Here is a 23,898-nt window from a genome sequence, read left to right as displayed (position 1 = left end):
AAAATAGAATCTAGCTCCTGAAAAAGCCCACTCCCATCTGAGTGAAGAAAGCAGCCCTCTGTTTCCAAAGGCTTCTGGAAGCAAGGCATGGTGTGAAGGTCTCCCCTGTTGTTTTGTCTCCAGCACTTGGTATTCAGATATGCTTCCTCTGACCAAGGAGGTTCTGCTAGCCAGGGTCACTTGGCTAGCAGTTTCCTGCACTTCAAACATCTGAGCAACTCTAAAGACTTCTAGTGTTTTTTTGGAGGGGCATGAGGGAGGAGCAGTGACTCCTAAAGGGCAGAGTGTGGATTTTGGGAACAGGGGGAGCTGTGGCAGGTGGGACACGTATACCAAACTTCAAGTGAGATGGCATAAATGGATTTGGATACAGTGCCCAATCCTATCCAACTTTCTAGCACAGATGAAGTGGTGCCAATGGGGCATGTGCTGCTTCCTGTAGCGTGGGGGCAGGCATGCAGGAGTTGGTGCAACTCCATCTGCTGTCCAGAGGGGGCAGGATGCTGTCCAGAAGGGGTCAAGCTATGGCCCGTGACTCTGACCTTTCTACCTGTTCTCTCTGTGATCCTTGTGGGGTGTGGCCCTAACCCTTTATCCTTCACTTCTCCTCTGAGCACGTCCTCTGACCACCGACCTGTTAAGATGTGCACACCAGGGCTCTGGTGCCCAGGCCATCTTGAGCACAAGGCATGCAGGGCGAGGCAGCTCCAGGGCCTTGCTGTCTCTAAGTGTTAGCTGAACCTCTGATCCTAATCAGATGCTGTAAATATACACTCAGTGGAACTGTAAGTAAATAACTTCTTTTTCTGCAACTTTAACAAGCCATTGCCTCTTTGTCTTTTTTATTGATTACCAGTCAGCAGGGTGAGGGAGGTTCCCTGGGGTGATACCCAAAGGGGGGGGTCTGTTGCTTAAGCTACTCTGCTTCCCCCCAAAGAGGAAACTATTTTTAATTTCCTCCAACACAGGCCTCCTCAAGGTAATGGCATATTCCCCTACCTCAGAGCTGCACTGTGCCTGCATTGGTGCTGAAAAGTTGGATAGGATTGGACCCACAATCGATAAATGGATTATAATCATATGAAGGATGCTTTTCTAAAATGGACCAGCAGCTGTCATGTAAAATGCAGTTTGGATCAGGGCTTTGTGGGAAAGGTCAGGGAAGGCTGCCAATATGGCGGCCCAGCCCCTGGCTACCAGGGTCCATTCCAAGCCCCTGCTGGTGTCTGAACTTCTAAATAAATAAAAATAGCACCTCACCATTGACAGTTTGTTCTTTACTATCATGAGGTCTAGAAACAGGACTCTTTTCTTTCTTAGAAAAAGAAGACCTGTGTGTTCTCTTGTCCTCTCCAAAGGGCAATAGGTGCACTGAACCAAGTGTGTGTGTGTGTGGGGGGGGAGGGTCATAGTTAGGCTTATCTGTTGCATTGCAACGAAAGCTCTCACAGTGCTTCACATTAATGATCTCAGCAGTCCTAAAACCGTTCTCCAAGATGGTGGCCCTCTGAAGAAGGAAGTGATGGTGGTCACTGAAGAAGGAAGGGGGGGCTAAGTCTGGGGGGGGTCTTGCCCAGCCACTCTGCCACACCCCACTGTATGTGTTTTGCAACTGGTCTTCCCTGCACCAGCCAAGGGATGTGCTGAACTGTATTGGCTTCCAGACCTGCATCCATCATGGGCGGATCCAAGGGGGGCATAGGTGTGTGGTGCCCCCAAAGCTGTTGTGCCAGTGGGGAAGGGCAGTGGCAGAGGGTAAGCAGGGATCCAGGTTGTTATCGAATTGGCAGCCCAGTGCTGCTTCAAGGCTTTTTCTGTGAGCCACCTAGTGTTTGGGGGGCAGAGTGGCTCTCCCCCCCTTAGCTACGGCCTCCTGCTTTGCCGCTCTGTCCTAGCTGCTCCTCCTTTGTGCTCCTGTACATACTTACCTGGGAGTAAGGCCCACGGAATACAATGGGACTTCTGAGTAGACCTGCTCAGTGACTTTTAGGCTCTTTGCCATCCCCTTGTTTTCAAGCTCATCAACCAAGGAGTTGCCCTCCTTCAGGAGCCTCATCCCCTCCCTCCATCAGCCAATATTTCTTTAAAGCAGCAGAGTTGATTTGCAGCTCTGGTGCTTTAAACTTCCTGGTGCAGAGAGAGATGTTGCGGCACTGAGCAGGTCTACTCAGAAGTAAGTTCCATTGTGTTCAATGGGTCTAACTCCCAGGTAAGTATGTACAGGAGTGCAGTCTAAAAGTCAACTCTTTCCACTAAGGGCATTGTCCTGCCTCCCACAGGCTGCAGATAGGAGGGAGCGTTAGCTGGATGGAAAGGAGCCTGGGCCAAACTTTTGAGAAAGAGAAGGGTCCCTGGCACGGTGGAAATGGACAGTCACTGCAGCCTTTCTGTGGCTAAAACCTAGTCCTACCACTCTTTAGTATGGAGACACAGGCTTCCATACTCTCCACACTTACCTGGGAGTAAGCCTATTGCATATAATGGGATTTATTTCGGAGTAGACATGCTTAGGGTTGGGTTCTCAGGCTGCAATCCTAGCCATACTTTCCTGGGAGTAAGCCCCACTGACTAATGGGACTTACTTCTGAGTGCATGCATACGATTGGGCAGACAGCTGTCTGTTCCCCTGCTCCCATTGGCAAGAACTGCAATTAACTGACTGGAGCTGTTAGGATGGACACACACACACACTCTGAAACATACTAGAACCAACTAAAAAGTCAAAGCACATTCCTTTTCAGTTCACTCTGGTAAGCATCCCCAAACAAGGGGGTGGGTGGGAAAAAAAATAAAGGATGCTTCATGGTGAAAGGGGGAGGGCAGCTCTTGAGGAGAATCCCAGTCCTCCCTCCCTTGAACTGAGGGCCCAGTCCTATCCAATTTTCCAGCACTAGTGCAACTGTCCCAATGGGGTGTGTGCTGCATCCTCCGGTGGAGGGGCAGGGCAGTCAGATCGCACACAGCATTCCTCCCAGTTAGTGGTGTTCCGGGGGGGGTCCACATGTCCCTTGGGGGGTTCTTGGGGTGCCACTGCAAGGACCACCCGTTTCTGCTGCCTCCCCTCCTGGAACCAGAAGTGACGTTTTCAGGCCCTCAGAAGGCCTCTGGATGCATCTGGTATCTGTGTGTGTGTGGGGGGGGGGGGTCCCAGCACTTGTGGGGGGGATTTTGCGGTCCTGGCCCTGGGTGGCATAGGGGCCAAGATCATCACTGCTCCCAGTCACATCTACAGGCCTCTGAGGTTACACTGGGGGAAGGCCAAGGCATTGGTGTGTGGGGGCCACTTTGGGAAGGGGCTTCTGTCCTACATGCACACGTCTGAGAGGGGCTTTGACTGGAGATTCCATTAACCAGCTCCTCTGCCACTAGAGAAAGACCTTCCGACTCTGGCCTCAGAACCTTGTTGGGGGGGGCAGCAATCCTGAGCCCCAGGCTACAAAGGGCTGCCCAGTCTTTCTCCCCTGCCAAAAAGTGTCCTTCAGCACACTTTGCACCTTCCTTTGCTGAAAATGTGTGGATAGGTTGCCCCATTGAGGAAAAGGAAAGAAATGCTTCCCAGCAGACGCAGGGACTAATTCTGCCTCCTTCTCTTCAGGTAACCCTGTTACGGTGGGAATGAGCATCCACATTTCAAGCATTGATCAGATTTCAGAAGTCAACATGGTAAGTACGACCACAAACAAGGATCAGAACCTGTTTGCTTGTGCCTGGAGTTCGGCATGTCTTGATTTTGCGCCCTGGGAGCCAGCCCAGTGCCCCATTTGTAGCCTGGAAAGGGGGCCCACTCATTGGCTTCACTTCCAAAACCCAGTTCAGGTTCAGCCTCCTGTAGGGACAGATGAGGTACATAAAATGAGGTGCATTCTTTACTCAGCGTGTAGTTGGTCTGTGGAACTCCTTGCCACAGCATGTGGTGATGGCGTCTAGCCTGGATGCCTTTAATAGGGGATTGAACAAGTTTCTGGAGGAAAAATCCATTATGGGTTACAAGCCATGATGCGTATGTGCGACATCCTGATTTTAGAAATGGGTTATGTCAGAATGCCAGATGCAAGGGAGGGAACCAGGATGCAGGTCTCTTGTTATCTGGTGTGCTCCCTGGGGCATTTGGTGGGCCGCTGTGAGATACAGGAAGCTGGACTAGATGGGCCTCTGGCTTGATCCAGTGGGGCTGTTCTTATGTTCTTAAGACTCTGTTACCCAATAGGTATTGCCTTACCCAGATAATGGGAAATGTGTACAGTGCCATGTCTGATGTTTTCCTGAGGTTTCCTCCTGAGGTTTTCCATGTGTTCATGGGAATCTCTCTCATGGGAATCTGCCCTCCACTTGGAGGCATTAGAATGGGACACCTGTGTTGTCTTCAGGCTTGGTATGTGAAGGTCCCTTTCCATGCATCCCAGACTCCCAACATGCACCTCTTCTCTGCTGCAGGCAGGCAGGCAGGCCAGCCAGCACTTGGAGCACTGTAGAGCACAGTTTTTAAAAACTTGCTATGTTACCCTCAACTGTGTGGGAAGTGAGGCAGCGATCCAGGTTCAACAGGCCACACAGGCATAGGTTGCCATTTCATCAGGCAGTCCCAGCGTATCTCTTGTTTGGAGTGTGGTGCTGTGCTAGAGGGAGGAGAAGATGAGAGGCTCAGTTCATTTTGGTTTGGAGATTTTCTGCTATTAAGTTTCAGTTCACCAGGGGACTAGAATTAAGCCTCTCGGATTTGTGTGTTTGAGAATCTATCGATCCCCTTTTGCAGTCTGGATCTCTGTCCAAAGCTAGATAAAGCTATCCATGTTCGTTGATCTTTCCATTTGTGGATTATGTTGCAAAACAGAGAATGGCAAGGGAGACCTCTGCACAACCATTTTAGGTTTCTGGCCTTCAACAGTTTATACCTGGGAAGAGCCAACAGGTGTTCTGCAAAGAGAGCCAGCCATGGGATTCAGAAGGTCTATGGAGATGCTGACTTGGGCATTCAGAGGCTCCTGAACAGGCTCTCATTATGTGAAAACTTGCTGCCTGCCCTTCTGGAATGTGTCCCTCTCTCTGTATCCCAGGGACCAAAAGAAGTGGTGTTGACAAACTGTGTCAGAAAGAGCAGAGATGTTTCTGAGTTCTGATCTGGCTGGGAAAAGGCTTTTTGGCTGGTAGAAGTAATTTCATGGATGTTGCCTGCTCACCAAATGTTCCTGCGCTTCACCTCTGTGAATAAGTGCTGGTATGGTCAGTCCTCCTCTGAAAGGAAGGAAGAAGCAGACCCTATGAAAGGGTCTCTCAGGCTTCCCACAGCACAGGAGAGCAGAGAGTTGGGAAACGAGCTCTGTTCAGATTCACGGCAACGTGATCTGCTATGATGAACACAAGCGAACAGCACGTGCCTCTTTAGGGTTGGGTTTCCTGGCTTTTAACTAACTGTGACTTGAACAAACTGCAACTCCCCAAAGCTGAATGAAGCTGGAAACTGCAGTTTGCTACCAATGGCAAAGGAACCTTTTCCACAGCCTCCCTTCATGCATGAAGTGGGAGGGAGGAGTGCACCAACCAGTCCTCTGTTGTTGCTACAACTGAACTGAGTCAAGGAGAACTGGTTGGAGGCCAGGAAGCAGAGAGTGGGTGTCAATGGGCAATTTTCACAATGGAGAGAGGTGAAAAGCGGTGTGCCCCAAGGATCTGTCCTGGGACCGGTGCTTTTCAACCTCTTCATAAATGACCTGGAGACAGGGTTGAGCAGTGAAGTGGCTAAGTTTGCAGACGACACCAAACTTTTCCGAGTGGTGAAGACCAGAAGTGATTGTGAGGAGCTCCAGAAGGATCTCTCCAGACTGGCAGAATGGGCAGCAAAATGGCAGATGCGCTTCAATGTCAGTAAGTGTAAAGTCATGCACATTGGGGCAAAAAATCAAAACTTTAGATATAGGCTGATGGGTTCTGAGCTGTCTGTGACAGATCAGGAGAGTGATCTTGGGGTGGTGGTGGACAGGTCGATGAAAGTGTCGACCCAATGTGCGGCGGCAGTGAAGAAGGCCAATTCTATGCTTGGGATCATTAGGAAGGGTATTGAGAACAAAACGGCTAGTATTATAATGCCGTTGTACAAATCTATGGTAAGGCCACACCTGGAGTATTGTGTCCAGTTCTGGTCGCCGCATCTCAAAAAAGACATAGTGGAAATGGAAAAGGTGCAAAAGAGAGCGACTAAGATGATTACGGGGCTGGGGCACCTTCCTTATGAGGAAAGGCTATGGCGTTTGGGCCTCTTCAGCCTAGAAAAGAGACGCCTGAGGGGGGACATGATTGAGACATACAAAATTATGCAGGGGATGGACAGAGTGGATAGGGAGATGCTCTTTACACTCTCACATAACACCAGAACCAGGGGACATGCACTAAAATTGAGTGTTGGGCTGGTTAGGACAGACAAAAGAAAATATTTCTTTACTCAGCATGTGGTCGGTCTGTGGAACTCCTTGCCACAGGATGTGGTGCTGGCGTCTAGCCTAGACGCCTTTAAAAGGGGATTGGACACGTTTCTGGAGGAAAAATCCATTATGGGGTACAAGCCATGATGTGTATGCGCAACCTCCTGATTTTAGAAATGGGTTATGTCAGAAGGCCAGATGCAAGGGAGGGCACCGGAATGAGGTCTCTTGTTATCTGGTGTTAATCAAATGCTCCCTGGGGCATTTGGTGGGCCGCTATGAGATACAGGAAGCTGGACTAGATGGGCCTATGGCCTGATCCAGTGGGGCTGTTCTTATGTTCTTAAGGAGTCTGCCACGCACAGCCCAGCTATTTGGCTCCGGATGGTGGATCGTGGTGTTCTGATCTGTGTCCTTGGATGACTGCTGGCATCACAAACCAGGAGGGGCTTCGGTGTCACACTGCCCCGTCCAAGCCAGGGCTGAAAGTTTTTCAGCTTTGAATTTGGCAGCAGAGAGAATAATGTGGCGGTTGGCTTAGCTGGAGTAGTAGTGGAGGGGATAACTCAACCAGAGCAATCACTGGCTCTCCCATTGAGTTCTTAGGAAAAATGCCTCTGTGGTGGCCCTTGAGTTGGAGTGGGGCCCTGGCATGGGGAGTGAGAGTTAACCCTTTCTCCCTGTGCCATTTGGATCAGATGTGCCCCTCAGAGCTAGCCAGGGGTGCCTAGATAAAAAGGTGCCATATACTCAGTCCAAATTGGGGCGGGGGCACATCATGGCTGCTTCGCCCTTTGAAACCCCACAGAAGATTTATTTATTTATTTATTTATTTATTTATTTATTTATACAGGTATTTATATACCGCCTTTCTTTGGTCCTCAGATTTCTCCTCAGACTAATCCAAGGCGGTTTACACAGGCAGGCTGTTCTAAACCCTCGTAGGGATTTTTACAATTGACTAGTTCTCGTCTTTCATAGAACTCCTCCTTCCAGCTGGATTCCTTCCCGGTCTGGCCTCTCTCTGGCCCTTCGCCTCCCACGCTCCACTTGAGGGCAACTCCTCTCTGCCACCAAGGGTCTGCTCATCAGCGTGTTGTCAGTTCTCAGGTACTTCCGGTTGTTTTGAACTGGCAGCCTCAGATCTTCAGGCATACAAGGCGGCAGCTCTACCAACTGAGCCAGACCTCCTGCCCCAGATCTGAGCCAGATCTGTGAGCCAGATCTGCTCACGGATCTCCTGCTATCACTTCTTGCTTGGTTCTGATGAATGTTTGTTTCTGGGGTTTGTGTGTGTGCGTGTGTGCGTGTGCGTGTGCTGACATCACTGCGCCTTGCTTCCCTTGCCTCTCTAAACCATAAGCTGTTTTTGGCCAAAGGCATCCTCAGGCCATTTATGACCAGAACAGCCATTTTCAGCCACTGTGCTGTGGCACACTGGTGTGCTGTGGATGGTCTGCAGGTGTGCCGCAGGAGTTTGGAGGAGGTTCATTTGTTAGCAGGGCTACTGGAGGATGCGAGCCCCCTGCTGTCAGTGTGGTGTGCCTTGTCAATTGTTAAAAAACTGATGATGTGCCTTGACAATTTTAGTGCCTTGTCAGTGTGCTGTGAGAAAATAACTGCCCCAGAGGGAGACAGATCCAGTGAACGGTGGCCCTCGGGGAAAGGGGCAGCATGCAGGCAAGGTCTTTGCGGTTGGTCAGGGAAAGGCCTGAAGGTGTCACCTGAAAGAAGGCAAGTCCTTTGAGTCTGGGGGCCCTCAGGCCTCCCACCCTTTTGGGACCTGGAGTAGGCGGGGCTTACCGCTCTCCGAAGAACCACCTACCCAGGGAGCTTCTGCTGGCTCTCCTCTGGACTCTGCCACACACACACATGCTGGACTTGACCACACAGCGCCACCATCCCCCCATTGTCCCTAGAGGGTGCAGGGGCAGTGGTGCCCCTCAGACAGAGCCCTTCAGGACTGGCCTTGAAATGCCATCTCCAGAGCAAGCGGGACCCTCCAGAACCCCCCAGGCAGCCTCATTCTCTGCAGCCAGTCACAGTAACTCAGAGAAAGTCAGTGAGGAAAACAGGAAGTGCTGCAGAAAGCAAGGAGCACAAGTGAGCTGCACAGCCAAACCCAAAGTGGACGCAGATGCCAGGCCTCCCTTGGCACCTGAGCCATGGCGGTGGGGAGGGAAGGGCCTTTCGCAGTACACGCATCCACCCCCCGCTCGGGGTCCAGTCAAAAGTGCGACTCTTCCCTTGAAGCTGGATTTTCTAGGGCAGACGAGGCACCTGAGGCGTTTCTGAGCATGAAGCAATTTCCACCTCACCAGAAGTCGTAGATTCAGGCTAGACATGAGGAAGAGTTTCCTGACTGTGAGAGCAGTAGTGGATTCTTCCTCATGGGAAGTTTTTGGTTAGAAGCTAGATGGCTTCCTGCCAAGGCTGCTGAAGCAGGTGTCCAACTGTGTGATGCTCAGGAAAGGGAATGTTGTGAAGGTGCAGGAACATGACATCCAATATTCCCTCTTTGTTACTTCCAAGGAAGGCAAGGAAGGTGTCACTCGGTCAGGGGCAGATCCAGTGTTTGTGGGGACCATGATTACTACCAACTCCAGAGGCCAGGTCAACAGGTGGGTAGATCTGGGCTCTTGATTTAACTTACGACCTCCATGTCCAAGGTTTGCTGGGTGGGTAGACCTAGGCTCCTACATAGATTTGGAGCCCAGATTTACCCATCTTGTTGACCTCGTCTCTTGGCTGGTAGATTTGGACTCCAAGTCCAGGTGGGAGCCCAGGTCTATCCACCCACCAGAACTTGGCCATAGAGGCCAGGCCAGAGGTTTCATTTATCCATCCTGACCAATAATCTTTAATAGACCCTTCATGAGTTTTAGCTAATCCAGTGGTTCCCAAACTGGTGGGTCATGACTTGATTTTGGGTGGGACACCCAAAGAGTGATGGAAAAATCAGATAACTGTCTCAAGCTATTCAAAAATCGAATATGGTAGCTGCTAATTACCCTGCAAAGAGCTCAGCTCCTGCAGTTTGCAAGATAACTAGTATTATTTCTTATTAGATCTCCTTTTTTAAAAGTCTGGTAAGTCTAGGTGGGACCTGATAGAGTGTTACTTAAAAATGTGGGTCCCAGTGCTAAAAAGTTTGGGAACCACTGATCTAATCTCCTTTTAAAGCCACCAGTCCCCATCACCTCCCATGGGAGTGAATTTGCAGATGCATTACAGGTACCTTCCTGTGTCCAACCTGGAGATTTTTGTGTGCAAGCTGTGTGATCTAATCTGGGGATCACTAGTCCCTCAAAGTATCATGTAGAATGTGCACTTGCCTTTGTGCAGATCTCATGATTGTGGATGATGCAGTGCAGCTACCTAAATATTACTGAGATAAATGATGTTTCTGTGGGACCTAAGAACATAAGAACAGCCCCACTGGATCAGGCCATAGGCCCATCTAGTCCAGCTTCCTGTATCTCACAGCGGCCCACCAAATGCCCCAGGGAGCACCCCAGATAACAAGAGACCTCATCCTGGTGCCCTCCCTTGCATCTGGCATTCTGACATAACCCATTTCTAAAATCAGGAGGTTGCGCATACACATCATGGCTTGTACCCCATAATGGATTTTTCCTCCAGAAACGTGTCCAATCCCCTTTTAAAGGCGTCTAGGCTAGACGCCAGCACCACATCCTGTGGCAAGGAGTTCCACAGACCGACCACACGCTGAGTAAAGAAATATTTTCTTTTGTCTGTCCTAACCCGCCCAACACTCAATTTTAGTGGATGTCCCCTGGTTCTGGTATTATGTGAGAGTGTAAAGAGCATCTCCCTATCCACTCTGTCCATCCCCTGCATAATTTTGTATGTCTCAATCATGTCCCCCCTCAGGCGTCTCTTTTCTAGGCTGAAGAGGCCCAAACGCCGTAGCCTTTCCTCATAAGGAAGGTGCCCCAGCCCCGTAATCATCTTAGTCGCTCTCTTTTGCACCTTTTCCATTTCCACTATGTCTTTTTTGAGATGCGGCGACCAGAACTGGATACAATACTCCAGGTGTGGCCTTACCATAGATTTGTACAACGGCATTATAATACTAGCCGTTTTGTTCTCAGTACCCTTCCTAATGATCCCAAGCATAGAATTGGCCTTCTTCACTGCCGCCACACATTGGGTCGACACTTTCATCGACCTGTCCACCACCACCCCAAGATCTCTCTCCTGATCTGTCACAGACAGCTCAGAACCCATCCGCCTATATCTAAAGTTTTGATTTTTTGCCCCAATGTGCATGATTTTACACTTACTGACACTGAAGCGCATCTGCCATTTTGCTGCCCATTCTGCCAGTCTGGAGAGATCCTTCTGGAGCTCCTCACAATCACTTCTGGTCTTCACCACTCGGAAAAGTTTGGTGTCATCTGCAAACTTAGCCACTTCACTGCTCAACCCTGTCTCCAGGTCATTTATGAAGAGGTTGAAAAGCACCGGTCCCAGGACAGATCCTTGGGGCACACCGCTTTTCACCGCTCTCCATTGTGAAAATTGCCCATTGACACCCACTCTCTGCCTCCTGGCCTCCAACCAGTTCTCAATCCATGAGAGGACCTGTCCTCTAATTCCCTGACTGTGGAGTTTTTTCAGTAGCCTTTGGTGAGGGACCGTGTCAAACGCCTTCTGAAAGTCCAGATATATAATGTCCACGGGTTCTCCCAAATCCACATGCCTGTTGACCTTTTCAAAGAATTCTATAAGGTTCGTGAGGCAAGACTTACCCTTACAGAAGCCATGCTGACTCTCCCTCAGCAAGGCCTGTTCGTCTGTGTGTTTTGAGATCCTATCTTTGATGAGGCATTCCACCATCTTACCCGGTATGGATGTTAGGCTGACCGGCCTATAGTTTCCGGGGTCCCCCCTCTTTCCCTTTTTAAAAATAGGCGTGACATTTGCTATCCTCCAATCTTCTGGCACCATGGCCGTTTTGAGGGACAAGTTGCATACCTTAGTCAAGAGGTCTGCAACTTCATTCTTCAATTCCTTAATAACCCTTGGGTGTATGCCATCAGGGCCCGGTGACTTATTGATCTTTAATTTATCAATGAGGTCTGAAACATCTTCTCTTTTAACCTCTATCTGACTTAACTCCTCAGTCAGGAGGGGCCGTTCGGGCAGCGGTATCTGCCCGAGGTCTTCTGCCGTGAAGACAGATGCAAAGAACTCATTTAATTTCTCTGCCATCTCTAAGTCTCCTTTTATCTCCCCTTTCCCTCCCTCACCATCCAGAGGGCCAACCGCTTCTCTGGCGGGTTTCCTGCTTCTAACATATTTGAAGAAGCTTTTATTATTCCCCTTAATGTTGCTGGCCAAGCGTTCCTCATAGTCTCGCTTGGCCTCCCGTATCACCTTCTTACATTTCTTTTGCCACAGTTTATGTATGTCTTCTTAGCTGTAGTGTGAATCTTCACATCTGTCTTGGCCTTGTGTTATAATAATTGTATCGCTGCTGCACACAAGTCCTTAAGGTCCCCCCCTGGAAATCCCAAGATCTTGAAATGGGTTATAACAACACAGAAGTGGGTGAAACCAGTTTAAAGAGTTGAGACAATCCAGCAATACCTTCACTTCCATCTGTTTGACTTTCACCACCCTGGTCTTTCAGCTATTTTCAGTTATAACCACATTCCAAATTTCATCCTTTCCTTTTTTTGCCCAATTTCATCCAGCCTTCCACAATGTTTTTTGACATACTTATGTTTATTTTTCTTTTATTTCAGTGTATTTAGGTTTCACACACATTAGCTTGTGTTATATTGTTAGTTATTTACTTTTTTTTTTTGCAGAGCAAAATAAATTTGCAAGCTAGATCAGGCTATGCTATGCATCCATTTTTTACTTTCATCCATGTTCTGGTCCAGAACCAGATGAAACTGCATGGTATTCGTTGTACTGGAATACTGCAATAATAGTAAATGTTATGCACATATACAATTGTTTATTGTGACACATGCTGTAAATTAGAAATAACTTTTTCTGAAAATGGGATCAAAAACTACAGTTCAAGTAGACACTGGCATACCTGGTGGGGACAGGGGGACAAATACCCCATGGGGGGGAAGCGCTGCAACCTACCCCTCTGTCATTTTTTAACAAAAATTTTGGGCCCATTTTTGAGGCCTTAGAAGCCGTTTTGCAAGCTGCCTGCAGCCTTCCCGGTCCCCAGAAGTCCTTCTAAGGTGTTCAAAATGCAAAAAAATGGCTGTTTATATAACTGTTTTGGGGGCAGGGGGGTGGCATTTTGTGGTCCTGTGCCCCCGTGCGGCACCGGGACTAGGTCCACAACTGCAAGTAGAAGCTGAGCCACTCAGTGATGTTCCTCTTTAAAATAACATAGATTCCCCGCAGTTATCTTCCATTCTTTCTGAACTGGGGTGTTTTCTTCTCTTTCAGTAATGTTGCCTTGATCTTCCATCTGTTGGATCTCGAAGCCCTTAAGTTTGATTATTGTGTTGCAGAAAACACTTCCTGTTGTGTTTATCCTTTTCAAAACGTTTCTTAAGGTCTTTGTGCGACTCTCCACCCCCCCCCCCCCAGGAAAGGGGGAGAGAAACCAAGCAAGGTGGTGTGGCATACTTCCTTTATGTGGATGCTATTGAATTTGCAGCCAGCAATTTATGTATGTACAAACTAGGAATTTCCCCCCTCCTCCCTTAAGCTATTGTTTCTGCTCCTCTCCCTCATAGAATTTTATTTGTGAAACCACATTGGTGAAGAGCAGCAAGGGAGAAAGAAAGGCTGGAGTTGTTGGAGGGACCTCACCAATGTGTGAAGCTTGAAGGATTATTGGCAAATCTCATGTGATGTAACTTATGACTTTTTTATGATTGGAAACCCAAGCCTCTGCTTGTCTAGTCAGGAGTAAGTCCTATTATAGTCAATGGGGCTTACTCCCAGGAAGGTGTGGAGAGGATTGCAGAGCCCTACTGTATGCACATCTACTCAGAAGAAAGTCCCATTATTATCAATGGGGCTTACTCCCAGGAAGGCATGGAGAGGATTGCAGTCTCAGAGCCCTACTGTATGCACGTCTACTCAGAAGAAAGTCAATAGGGCTTACTCCCAGGAAGGTGCGGAGAGGATCGTAGCCTTGATTCACATGCAGTTTCACAGAACAGAGGCCCAGGGCAGCGGGCAGCCTCCCCACCCAGTTCGCCCCCTTGGAGCTCCTAGCAACCTCCCTCCTTAACAGCTCGGCCAAGACCTCGTGCCAGTTGCCACAGCCCACGGTCGCCGGAAGCTGAGGGCAGCGAGTTGGCCAAGTTGCCTCCCCTCCTTGGAGCTCCTTCCCAGTGCCCTTCCTCCTCGTTCCCCATCCACTGCAACCAGCCCGACATGAACGCGCAGGGGAAGGGAGTGAGCCGCACTGCAGCCCCAGTCACAAACCCACTGCCAGGGAGATAGCGCAACGTGCTGAGCGGGGGGGGGGGGGGGTGAGGGAGGAGGAATGGGGCAGGGGGAACTGCCTGGCCAGGGAAAGCAGGAGGCGGCCAGCAAAGCCCCACATGGGCAACTGTCTGTGTCTGGCAGTTGGAAAACTTCAGCGGGACAGTTTGAGGGGGCCAGGCACCCATGGCCCCCTCCTGGGATCCACCACTGCACCCGGTTGTGTCTTCACACCTCTGGAATCAGCTGCCAAAAGATTTGAGGGCAGCCTCTTCATTACAGGTGTAACACTTAACAACGGGGATTAGGTTGTTAAGCGAACATTCAGCGCAATCGAATGCCTTTCTTTTGTAAACAGATACTAGCTGGCTGCACAGGCTACTGGAGATAGATTGCCTCTTTGTTAACAGACACTCTCCTGCAGGTTATGGGAGTTTGGACTTCTTCATTAAGAACCTCTTCGTTGTGCTTTGATCACTGTTGTATATGTGGTCTGTCGTTAAGTAGAAGGTTGTTAAGCGGCACGCACCTGTGTATGGTTTCCAGCAGGGTTTGAAGGTCTGTTTGCCTGGCATCCAGGGAGGGAGGCACTCCTTAGGGACCCAGTTTTAACTTTTATGCGGCTAACATTTTAATCTGCTCTTTTATTGTTATCTTTTAAATTGTTTTAATGGTTTTATTTTAATATTTGATTTTAATGATTTAATGTTTGATTTTAATTTTAATCTTTATGTTTGTGTCTGTACACTGCTTTGGGTTTTTAGAAAAGTGGTTTAGAAATCTGATAGATAGATAAACCAATCCTGCATAGATTTCACTGAGCTCACAGGAAGAGTGGTTTCCAAACTCCAGCCCTGGAAGAACAGTCTCTTCCCTGCTGTGAGCCACAGGAGTGTTGCAGCCACCATCTGAGACCCTCCACCTGGGCTCTGTGTGTGTGTGTGTGTGTGAGAGAGAGAGCTTCCAGCGCAGCCATCTTTCCCCATGGTTACTGGCAGGGCTTCTTAAAACAAGAGGCAAGGGTGAAGGTGCACAAAAGTTTACTATAGTATTCCAAAAAGGACCTGGCTGAATTAGCTCACACGCACGGGGGGATTCTATGGCTGTCACCCCAGCAGTGGAGCCCTGGGGAAAATGGTTAGAGGAAGAGAAATGAAGAGAGTGGCATGAGCAGGGGCAGAATAAGGGAGGGAAATGTGAGGAGTGAGGGGATGGAGGGAGAGCAGATGCTTCCCAGAGGGACCAAGGGAAGGTTTTGGAGTGCCAGGGAGAAGGAAGCGGAAGGGAAATGAGCGAGATAGAAAGGTTCAGGTCCCTGCGGAAGGCTGTGGCTGGGAACTGAGCGCTTCAGGCAAGACTAGAAGCGGGCCTTGGGAACACTTCTTCCTCCAAACAAGCATTCTTGATCACAGCTGCACCAAGACTCCAGTGGGAATCACCTCTGGAGTGGGAGCTGATTCTCCTTGCTTCCAAGTATTGCATGGGCTGGTCAGGAGTGGCTGCTTGGGGATCAGAGGCCTCGGGCAGGTCTGGGGCCTCCAACGAAAAGCAGAAAAATGTCTCCCTTCACAGAGATGAAAGGTAGCAAACCCTCCACATGCAGTCAGCCTGGCTCTTCATGAGCCACAGGCCGGGGAAATAGCGGGCAGTTGGCGCAGCTGCATGGCAGCCCTTCTGCAAGGCTGGAGAACACCGAGTCGCAGGGGTTGTGGCAGCAATGGAAGGCTCTCCCTGGGCAGGTGGCAATGGCGAAAGCCCCGAGCATGCAGTGAGGAGCATGCAGGGCAGTGCATGTAAGGAGCAGGGTGAGGATGGTGGGAGGAAGACGGGGATGCCTGGAGAGAGAGGACCACTAGGCCAGGGGTCGGCAGCCTGCGGCTCTGGAGCTGCATGCGGCTCTTTCAGCTGTCTGCTGCGGCTCCTCTGGGTGAAAGTGGCAAAGGGGGTGACAGGAGGCACCTGTGTTGGGAGGGCAGGCTGTTTCCCTCCGCCCCCTGAGCTCACTGCCCTCCTCTCCCTTCACCCCCACCTGCCCCGCATTGGTTTCCCTTGTCAATTTTGCCCACTCTGCAGGCTTAAGCTCCCTGTTTTTCCCTTCCCCAACTCTCCAGCAGGGCACCCTCCTCCTCAGCCATTGCGAGCCCTTGCAGCCCGCCTTTCCCTGAGCAGGTCCCCACTCAGTGCAAGGAGAGGCTTTTCCTCCACAGCAGAGGAAACATCCTTCGTGTCTACTCAGTAGTAAGCCCCATTACAGCAGATGAGGCTTACTCCCAGGAAAGGGTGCCTGGGATGGCAGCCTTGGAGCCTGCTCCTATGCATGTCTACTCAGTTGTAAGCCCCATTACAGCGGATGGGGCTTACTCCCAGGAAAGGGTGCCTGGGATGGCAGCCTTGGAGCGTGCTCAAGGCCAAGCGCAAGGACGGGTGAGTGGGAGCCCGTGCAAGGCTCCCAGTTCTATTCTCTTGTTCTGTTCTCCAGCAAGGCCTGCTGTAGTTCCTGGGCTACTCCCAGGAAGGTGTGGAGGGCTGTAGTCTCAGCCCCCTCCTATGCAGGTCTACTCACAAGTAGTCAGTGAGGCTTCCTCCCAGGAAAGTGTGGAGAGGACTGCAACCTGAGAGCTCCAACCAACTTGTCTGCTCAGAAGTCCCATTGTAGTCAATGGGGCTTACTCCCAGGATAGTGTGGAGAGGGTTGCAGCCTGAGTGAGAGAGGGCAGGCAGGCAGGCAGGCAGGGCAGAAGCTGGCCTGTGGCTGCCCCCCCCCATCTTCCTCCCCCCCCCCCAGCTCTGGCTTCTTCACTTCCCCACCTCTGGAGTCTGTGTCTTTTTTTCCTTCCAGCAGGGTGCCTCTGGAAGGTGGGGGAAGTTCTTTAGTATCCATGTAAGATAAGCAGATGTCATAACAGACATATGTATTGGGATCCTGGAAGATCTGGTGAGGAGGTAGATGTGGTGTCAGCAGTGGCCCTTTTAAGGGTAAGGCCTGGGCATCCAGCAGAGTGTGCTGCACAGCTGCAGCCACTTGAAGGCAATAGGGCCCTCAGGGATATAAGGAGCACCTTGAGGCAGGAAGGGGTGGGTGGGTTGCAGAAGGAGTGCAGGTTGCAGAGGAGACTGACTGACTTGGCTTATTGACTTTGACTTGGATACTCTGACTGATTTGACTGACTTACTTTGGAATCTGACCTTGGACTGTGACTTGGCTTATTGACTTTGGACTCTGCCCTGGATAGAAACGGGTCCAAATGGCTCTTTGAGTGTTTAAGGTTGCCGACCCCTGCTAAGGCTGCCCTGGCTCTGCCGGCAGCTTCCATGGCACCTGGGGGTGGGGAGAGAAAGGAAAGGGGTTTGTGGGCAATAAGCCTTCTGCAGGTCTGTGCTGGTATGCAGGTCTCTTTGGCTGCCACAGCGGACCCCTGAGGTGTTTCTGGACTCACAGTGATGGTCATACATCATCGCTGGGAACGCTGAGCTCCAAGCTGTGTGGAGGCTGGAAGGGGGTGACCTAGTATGGACCACTGATGGGTCAGGGAACAAACAACACAAGGCCCTTACGCCAAGATGTTCTGTAGAAGGCTGTGGGATTCCCAGATGGAGTCTCTTGGTCAGGGGCCCCTCTCTTGCTGGTGGAGGGCCCCTCCTGGGCTCTGGCCTTTTCTTCCCAGCTAGCTGAGGGTTGGTAGCTGGACAGGCCATTGACTGGTTAGCCTGCTTCCTTGATAGCACTTTATCATGGGGTTGGTGAGGACTGTTGGAGGCATGAAGCCTTTCCTTTGACACACATCACTTTCCCAGATGAGTCCAGGGAGGCGGCCTGGTCCCAAGACACTAAATATGCTGTTGCAGCAGCATCTGAAGTGGGAAAGCTTCACCTGTGTGTTGGAGGCAGGAAACCGCCATTTACAGTTAAGGCTCCATGGACCAATGGGGGGGGGAGTTACATGGCTCAGGGAAAAGCGTTACCTTCCCGGCTGGTGGATGTGGCCTCTTGCCATCAGCCTGGCCAAACAGACAGGTTACTGGTCTGGCCTTTAGCTCTCCAGGCAGGCACTGGCACCCAAGGACAGTGTTTTGCTGTGTGTCTCGGGCATGCCTTGAATTAAAGGAAATAAGCAGAAATAAGGGACTGACCCTGGAAGAGAAACCAGTGGGGTCCCTACTTCCCAGCATGGAGCTGGCATCTGTTTCCCGAGCAACTCCAATGTCCCACAGCTCTTGAAGACACCGGCCCCACCTTCCTCTCTTGCCAGATGGCTACTTCTGATTCAGGCAGTGTCCTGGTTTCCTCTTTCAGAAGGAGGTCACCTTTGAAGGGCTCCTGTGAACCCAAATGCCATGTGCACAGCTTCTGTTGCTAGGCAACCAGAGCCAGTGAGGAAGCTTTGCCTGGGGACAGGACCATCCTGTGGGGCAAAGCGGTGAAGAGGCTCCAGTGGAAACACACCCAAGTTGGCTGTGAGGGCAGAGGCCAAAGCCTTGGGCAGGGCCTTGGAAGTGGCAGCCAAAACCAGCCCTGTTCTCAGTGGCACACGTGTTCAAATGTGCCTTGCTCGGCTCGGCTGCCGGCCGTCCTGCACAGCCCTTTCCACAAAGAGGCCTCCTTGTCCCTCAGCTCCATTCGCTGCAAAGTTGTTAGCTGCCAGAATAGCAGAAGAGGCAACTGAAGGCGCCCTTCAAGGGCTCTTCAGTTCCCTCAGAACTGCAAGTGTAGCAGCTCAGAGTCTGCGCACAAAAGGGCAGCCTTGGCCAGAACCCAACCCATGTGAAGGCCCTTCAGAGGAGCCTCCTCCAAAGTCAAGGGAGTGATCAAAGGACAGCCATGCCGTGGAACCCTGTGCGAAGAGAGTGGGGGGCCAGCAGTGGCCAGGTTTTTGTGCACTGAACAGGGGTCTGCCTGGCAGGATGCCCCTGCCTGTCTCTGGGAAGCACAGCAGACACTGGCAACGAACACCAGGTCCTCCTCCTCTCTGTGTGCCGGGAGGCAGGGGCCATTCATGCAATAAATCGAAGGTGTGCAGCAGGGCGGAGTTGCCATGGAGACGGCCTGGCTTCTGTTGCTGCATGGCTCCTTGTGCTACCATTAATCAGTCCCAAATATCCCTTCTTCGGATAGCATCTTGGGCCTGAAGCAGTGCAGGGCAAGGAGCTGGGAGGTTCCCCCAGTGTTTGTCTGGGGGTCCTTCTGGCTGTCGGGCTCTGGATGGCATCCTGGGCAGTGCCCATCCCTGCAGTAGATACTTCTAGATTCTGTAGTGAATGTTCCAGGAGGAGAAGCCCCGTTTTGCATCTGCTCAGAGCCTGACAGTGCTGGAAGCCAATAAGGGGCGGCAGGTTGGCTTTAAAGGGTTTTCTTCATGAAAAAATGCTCCCCGGCTCACATGATGCAGGACCCCGTGTGGTCCTCACAGGTGTGGGTGCCGTTTTCAGTAAGCAGGCTTTTCGGGGGTGGTGTTCCTTCGGTCCAGGCAGGAGCTCGTGGTAGATGAGCCAAGGAAGCCAATCTGAGTCTCCCTCTGCGTGGACGTGAACCGCTGCCCGAGTTTGGGCTCCTGGTGGATGGGCGGCTTCTTCAGCGGCGCAGCCCTTCTCCTTCTGTGCCCCCAGGTGGGTCCTGGCACTTTCCTGCCCCAACCCAGGCAACAATGCATGAAACTCACTGTGACTTCCATCTGCGACCCCTCATCCACACTGCAGGTTCATTTTTACAAAACAGCCCCACACAACAAGACTGAGCTTGGACTGCATCTACTTGTAGTTCTCAGCAAACAGCATTCTCCGTGAGAGGGAGGGGGGCATTCATCACTGATGGTGTTCCCTCCCACTGCAGGAGGCAGGGCCGAAATGGATGTGGTCTCCTCCCGGGGGAGGCTTCCCAGTCCCCGTTCCGGCTCTGCCTTGCACAGAGAGGTCGTGTGGAAGCTGAGCTCTGCCACGGAAGTCTTCAGCATTTTGCCTTCCCTCTTGCCTCGACCGCCCCTCCCTCCTCAGCCAGGAACAGCCTTGGCACAGAGGGCATGGGGCCTACGGGCCTCGGTTCAGGCCTGCAGGTCTCAATAAATGCTACAGGCCTTAATAGCTTCTCGACTGAAGCAGGAGGCCTCTGGCACCGTGCGGACGCTCCAGCGCAGTTCCACAGACGGGCAGCAGCAGTCTCAGCAGAGCGAGGCCTTGCTGGGAGAGTGCGTTCGAGCGCTTCCCCAAGGGCAGCCTCCGCTGCTAAAGAGCCTCCCGAGGGTCCGGAGTGGCCGTCAGCCCCGGACACAGTCGTGATGCGCCTCCTGTGGCAGCGGAGCGGCCCACCATTCTGGCGCAACAGCTGCAGCGCTGCGGAAGAGCTCCCGCCCAGCGCAGTTCCTTTGCAGTGTCTTCCAGCCACAACGGACGTGGGTATGGAGCGGGTCAGCAGCAGAGGGAGCAGGGCAGGGTCTGCCCCCCCGGCTGAGACCCAGAAGTGCTAAGGACAAGCCTCCTAAGCTGGCAAAATTGGTCAAAGCAGCAGTGGAGGGGGCTTCAGAATTGCGCTCACAGGACGTCACCAAAGCATGCCAGGCAGCGCCTGCCCCCCACCACAAGGCATTTCCGCCTTCCCTCTTGCCTCAACCGCTCCTCTCCCTCCGTAGCCAGGAACAGCTTGGCACGGAGGGTTTGGGGCCTACTGGCCTCCGTTCAGGCCTGCAGGCCTCAATAGCTTCTCAATTGAGGCCTGTGGGACCTGCAGACGCTCCAGCAAACGCTGAGGCTTCTTCCTCCTCTCATGAAGCAGATTCATCCCCCCCGAACTCCCCAGGGGGTGGATGGGGAAAGCCAAGCCTGAAGGAAGTCCAGAAAGAAGGAATGGCCTCTGGACCTCAGCCCCACTCCTTCACCCTCCGACTGGAGGAGGGGAGTTGTCTGGGGAAGGGGCAGACGAAGAGGAATCTGTCTCATAGTTGGCCAGACGGTTCCTCACAGAGATCTTTCCCAGGCTGTGGCCAAACCCTCCCAGGCCTTGTTCTGAAGCCCTCCAAGCAGCCTCAGCTCAGCAACCTGCTTGTGGAGCTGCACACTGGGTAGCTGCTGTTTTTGTTTTTTCATCAGGGGCAGCCAAGCCAGAGATGGGCCCTGCCCTGAGGCCTTCCAGCGTGTCTTGGGTAATCAGTGGGTCCATCCCATATACCCCAAGCACACCTCCAGTATCTCTGGCAGGTTACACACCCTGCCTGATCAGACTGTGCAGCGTCTCAGGGTCCCCTCAGTTGATGTGCCCATCATAACCATCTCTTCTGCGGTGGTCCTGGCATCTGAGGGGGAGGGGGCCCTAAGGATTCCTGCGATTGGAGGGTGGTCACTCCCTTAAAAGAAACTTTGAGGCATCTGCACAGGTCCTCGGGGCAACAGCAGCTAATTCCATCATGGCATGTGCTACCTTGTAGGGGTGGAAGAACCAGCTGCTTCCGAGCACAACCTTCCCAAGAAGGCAAAGAACTGCCTGAATTGCCAGACACGAGATCTGGCTCAGACAGTGGGAGGGGGACTCGGCTTCCATTACCAGGTTGGTGGCAGTCCCTTTCCAAGGGCTCCAAGCTTTCTGGGGAAGCGCTTGATCCATTCTTAATTGAAACTAAGGACAAGCACAAGGTTTACCCCCTGGGAAGAAGGAACCCACCAAAATCAAGGGTCGTTCCTTCAGCCCTTCTCCTCAGGTCCCTGTGCTGGAGAGTCCACACAGAGGGGAAGGAACAGGACCAGGGATGTTTCTAGAGGCAGGGGCACTGGCTCCTCCAGCTCACTAACCCCAGATCTGGTAAAGACCAGAGAAATGCGTGATGCTAGGCCTGGAGATGAGCCCATCCCCATCCGTGACTGTGTTCCGACATTCGCAGACCGCCAGCTAGGGTCCACCTCTGATGCATGGGTCCATCAGATGGTGTCACAAACCTTTGCCCTGGAGTTTATCAGGGTTGCCTGAGAGTGTTTTTGGCCAGTCCCGTGTCAAGGGATCTGATGAAACACCATCAGAAGTTGATGGCCATCACCTTGACGTTAGAACTATTGACATAGTGCTACCCAAGCAGAGGGTCAAGGGGGTATATTCAGTTCTGTTTTTGGTTCCCATCAGAACAGGGACTTGAAGGCCATCCTGGACCTAAAATGGCTGAACAAGTTTTTGAAGTAAAGGAAGTTCAGGATGGAGTCCTGGAGGTCTGTAGTGGTGGCTCTCGAGGGACAGCATGTTCTGGCATCCAGCCTGACAGAAACGTACCTCCATGTCCCAATCCCGCACTGCCACCACAAGTTCCTGTGCTTTGGCTATGGCAAGTGGCACTACCAATCCTGCCACTTGGTTTAACTGAGGCCTTCTCCAAGATTCTGGTAGCTCATCTGTGCCTTTGTAGCATTTCACTGTTCCCTTACCTGGATGTCCTCTGGATCAGGTCCCCCACAGAATCTCAGGCCATAGAGCATGTCAGGATTACCCTAGACTGTCTCTGGGACCATGGGCTTATGGTCGGCGAGAAGCAGCGCTCGTTTGTCTCCACCCAAGTGGTAGAGCACCTAGGTCTCCTGATCAACATGAGGACGTTTCTCAGTTTCTCTGTCTGTAAGAGTGCCAACAATTACTGTCCCAGTTGGTCAGCAGGACAAGAGAGGCAAACAAGATGGACCTCATGTCACTGGCCAGGCTACAGGGGCTCATGGTGCCCTGATAGGCCATCAGATTCAGGTCACAATATCTTAAGGATCGCCTCTGTCCTAACCTCCATCAGATAGAGCACAGATCCAGGTTAAAATCCCAGACTACCTGAGGCTGGACTTAGCCCGGTGGCTGGCCTTGGGGAGGCTAACCCAGGGGGCCAGTCTGGGGATCCCACCTGGTATTGTTGTCATCACAGATGCTAGTCTCATGGGTTGGGGTGTCCGTCTGGATCAGAATGTGGCCCAGGAAACCTGGACTGGCATTGAGAACAGGAACAGTTTCAACTGGCAGGAACTGAGGGACATCTGCATGGCCTGGAGATGAGTCCATCAGGTAAGACCTTCTCTTGTCCAAGGGGCATCTCCCTCCCCTGGAGGGAGTGTGCCATACTGTCCACCAGGACTGTTGCTCCCCACCATTACTGCTGGCATCAGGACATGGCTGGATTAAGATTAACCTGACCAACCTCCTGCCCTATACTCAGTGCAGAGTCCTTGATGTCTTATACTGATGTTCAGGTGTGTGTGTGTGTGTGTGTGTGTGTGTGTGTGTGGAGGAGCTGCTAACCCTGAAGCTGGTCCGGGGCACAGGTCAGTGCCCTCGCATGCCCACTCTGGGCCACCATACTGCCTTAGTGCCAAGAAACCTGAGCAGAGTCTGTGGGGCACTGGCAGGTGAGTGCAAGTTCATCCACTTGCGGTCCTAGCTGCCTTGCTATTGGCTGTAGGGGGAACAAATGCCGCTCCCCTTACCCAGAAGTAATCACGGTGATGTCATCGCATCACCGTGGTTATTTCCAGAACTGTGTTGAGAGTGGCTGTGAGCTTGCAGCCATTCTCAGCACGGTTCCGCACCACTCTAGACTGCCCCTCCTACTTCTACCCCCTTTTTTTAAGAGGGAAGGAGGAGGGTCTGGAGGTGCATGGAAGAGCTCTAAGAGTGGCTGTGCACCTGCCTGCCTGACTTTCTCTGCTTTAAAAAAATGGCGGAGGAGGGAGTGTGACGGCACTGGCGATGGGGGGTGCAACTGGGCAGGGGGAGAGATTTTTGCCGCCCCTTCCACATGGCCCCCTGGGCTTTTGCCTTCCCCCACCTTCCCAGGAACGCTACTGAGTCCATCCTGAGAGCTGAAGGTTGGATGCTGCTGGTCTGGGACTTAGTCTAGTCTTGTACATAATGATAAAGCCACTTCTTTTAGTGCTACTTCCATACTCAACTTCATCCTGGGTTGTTTGGCAGCTACTGCAGCCAATGAGAACAGAGCATTTGGGTCACCTTAGGGGAAGAAAGGTGGGATAAAAATAAATAAGGGCATAATCCTATCCAATTTTCCGGTGCCAATGCAGTCATGCCAATGGGGCGTGC

At 51.8% G+C, this 23,898-nt stretch overlaps 1 protein-coding gene across 2 annotated transcripts in view; it reads left to right on the top strand.

Moving 5' to 3' along the window:
• The window catches only part of LOC136663243 (gamma-aminobutyric acid receptor subunit beta-4), a 65,435-nt gene that overhangs the window by 12,355 nt on the left and 29,182 nt on the right, over positions 1–23,898 (top strand). For both annotated transcript variants that reach the window (XM_066640233.1, XM_066640232.1), the window contains exon 3: positions 3,596–3,663. In XM_066640233.1, coding sequence (XP_066496330.1) covers positions 3,596–3,663 — 68 coding nt within the window. The remainder of the gene's footprint in view (positions 1–3,595; positions 3,664–23,898) is intronic.

This window comes from Tiliqua scincoides, chromosome 12, assembly GCF_035046505.1.
Source record: "Tiliqua scincoides isolate rTilSci1 chromosome 12, rTilSci1.hap2, whole genome shotgun sequence".
Lineage (NCBI taxonomy): Eukaryota > Metazoa > Chordata > Lepidosauria > Squamata > Scincidae > Tiliqua > Tiliqua scincoides.
This window is presented reverse-complemented; position numbering and strand designations above follow the sequence as displayed.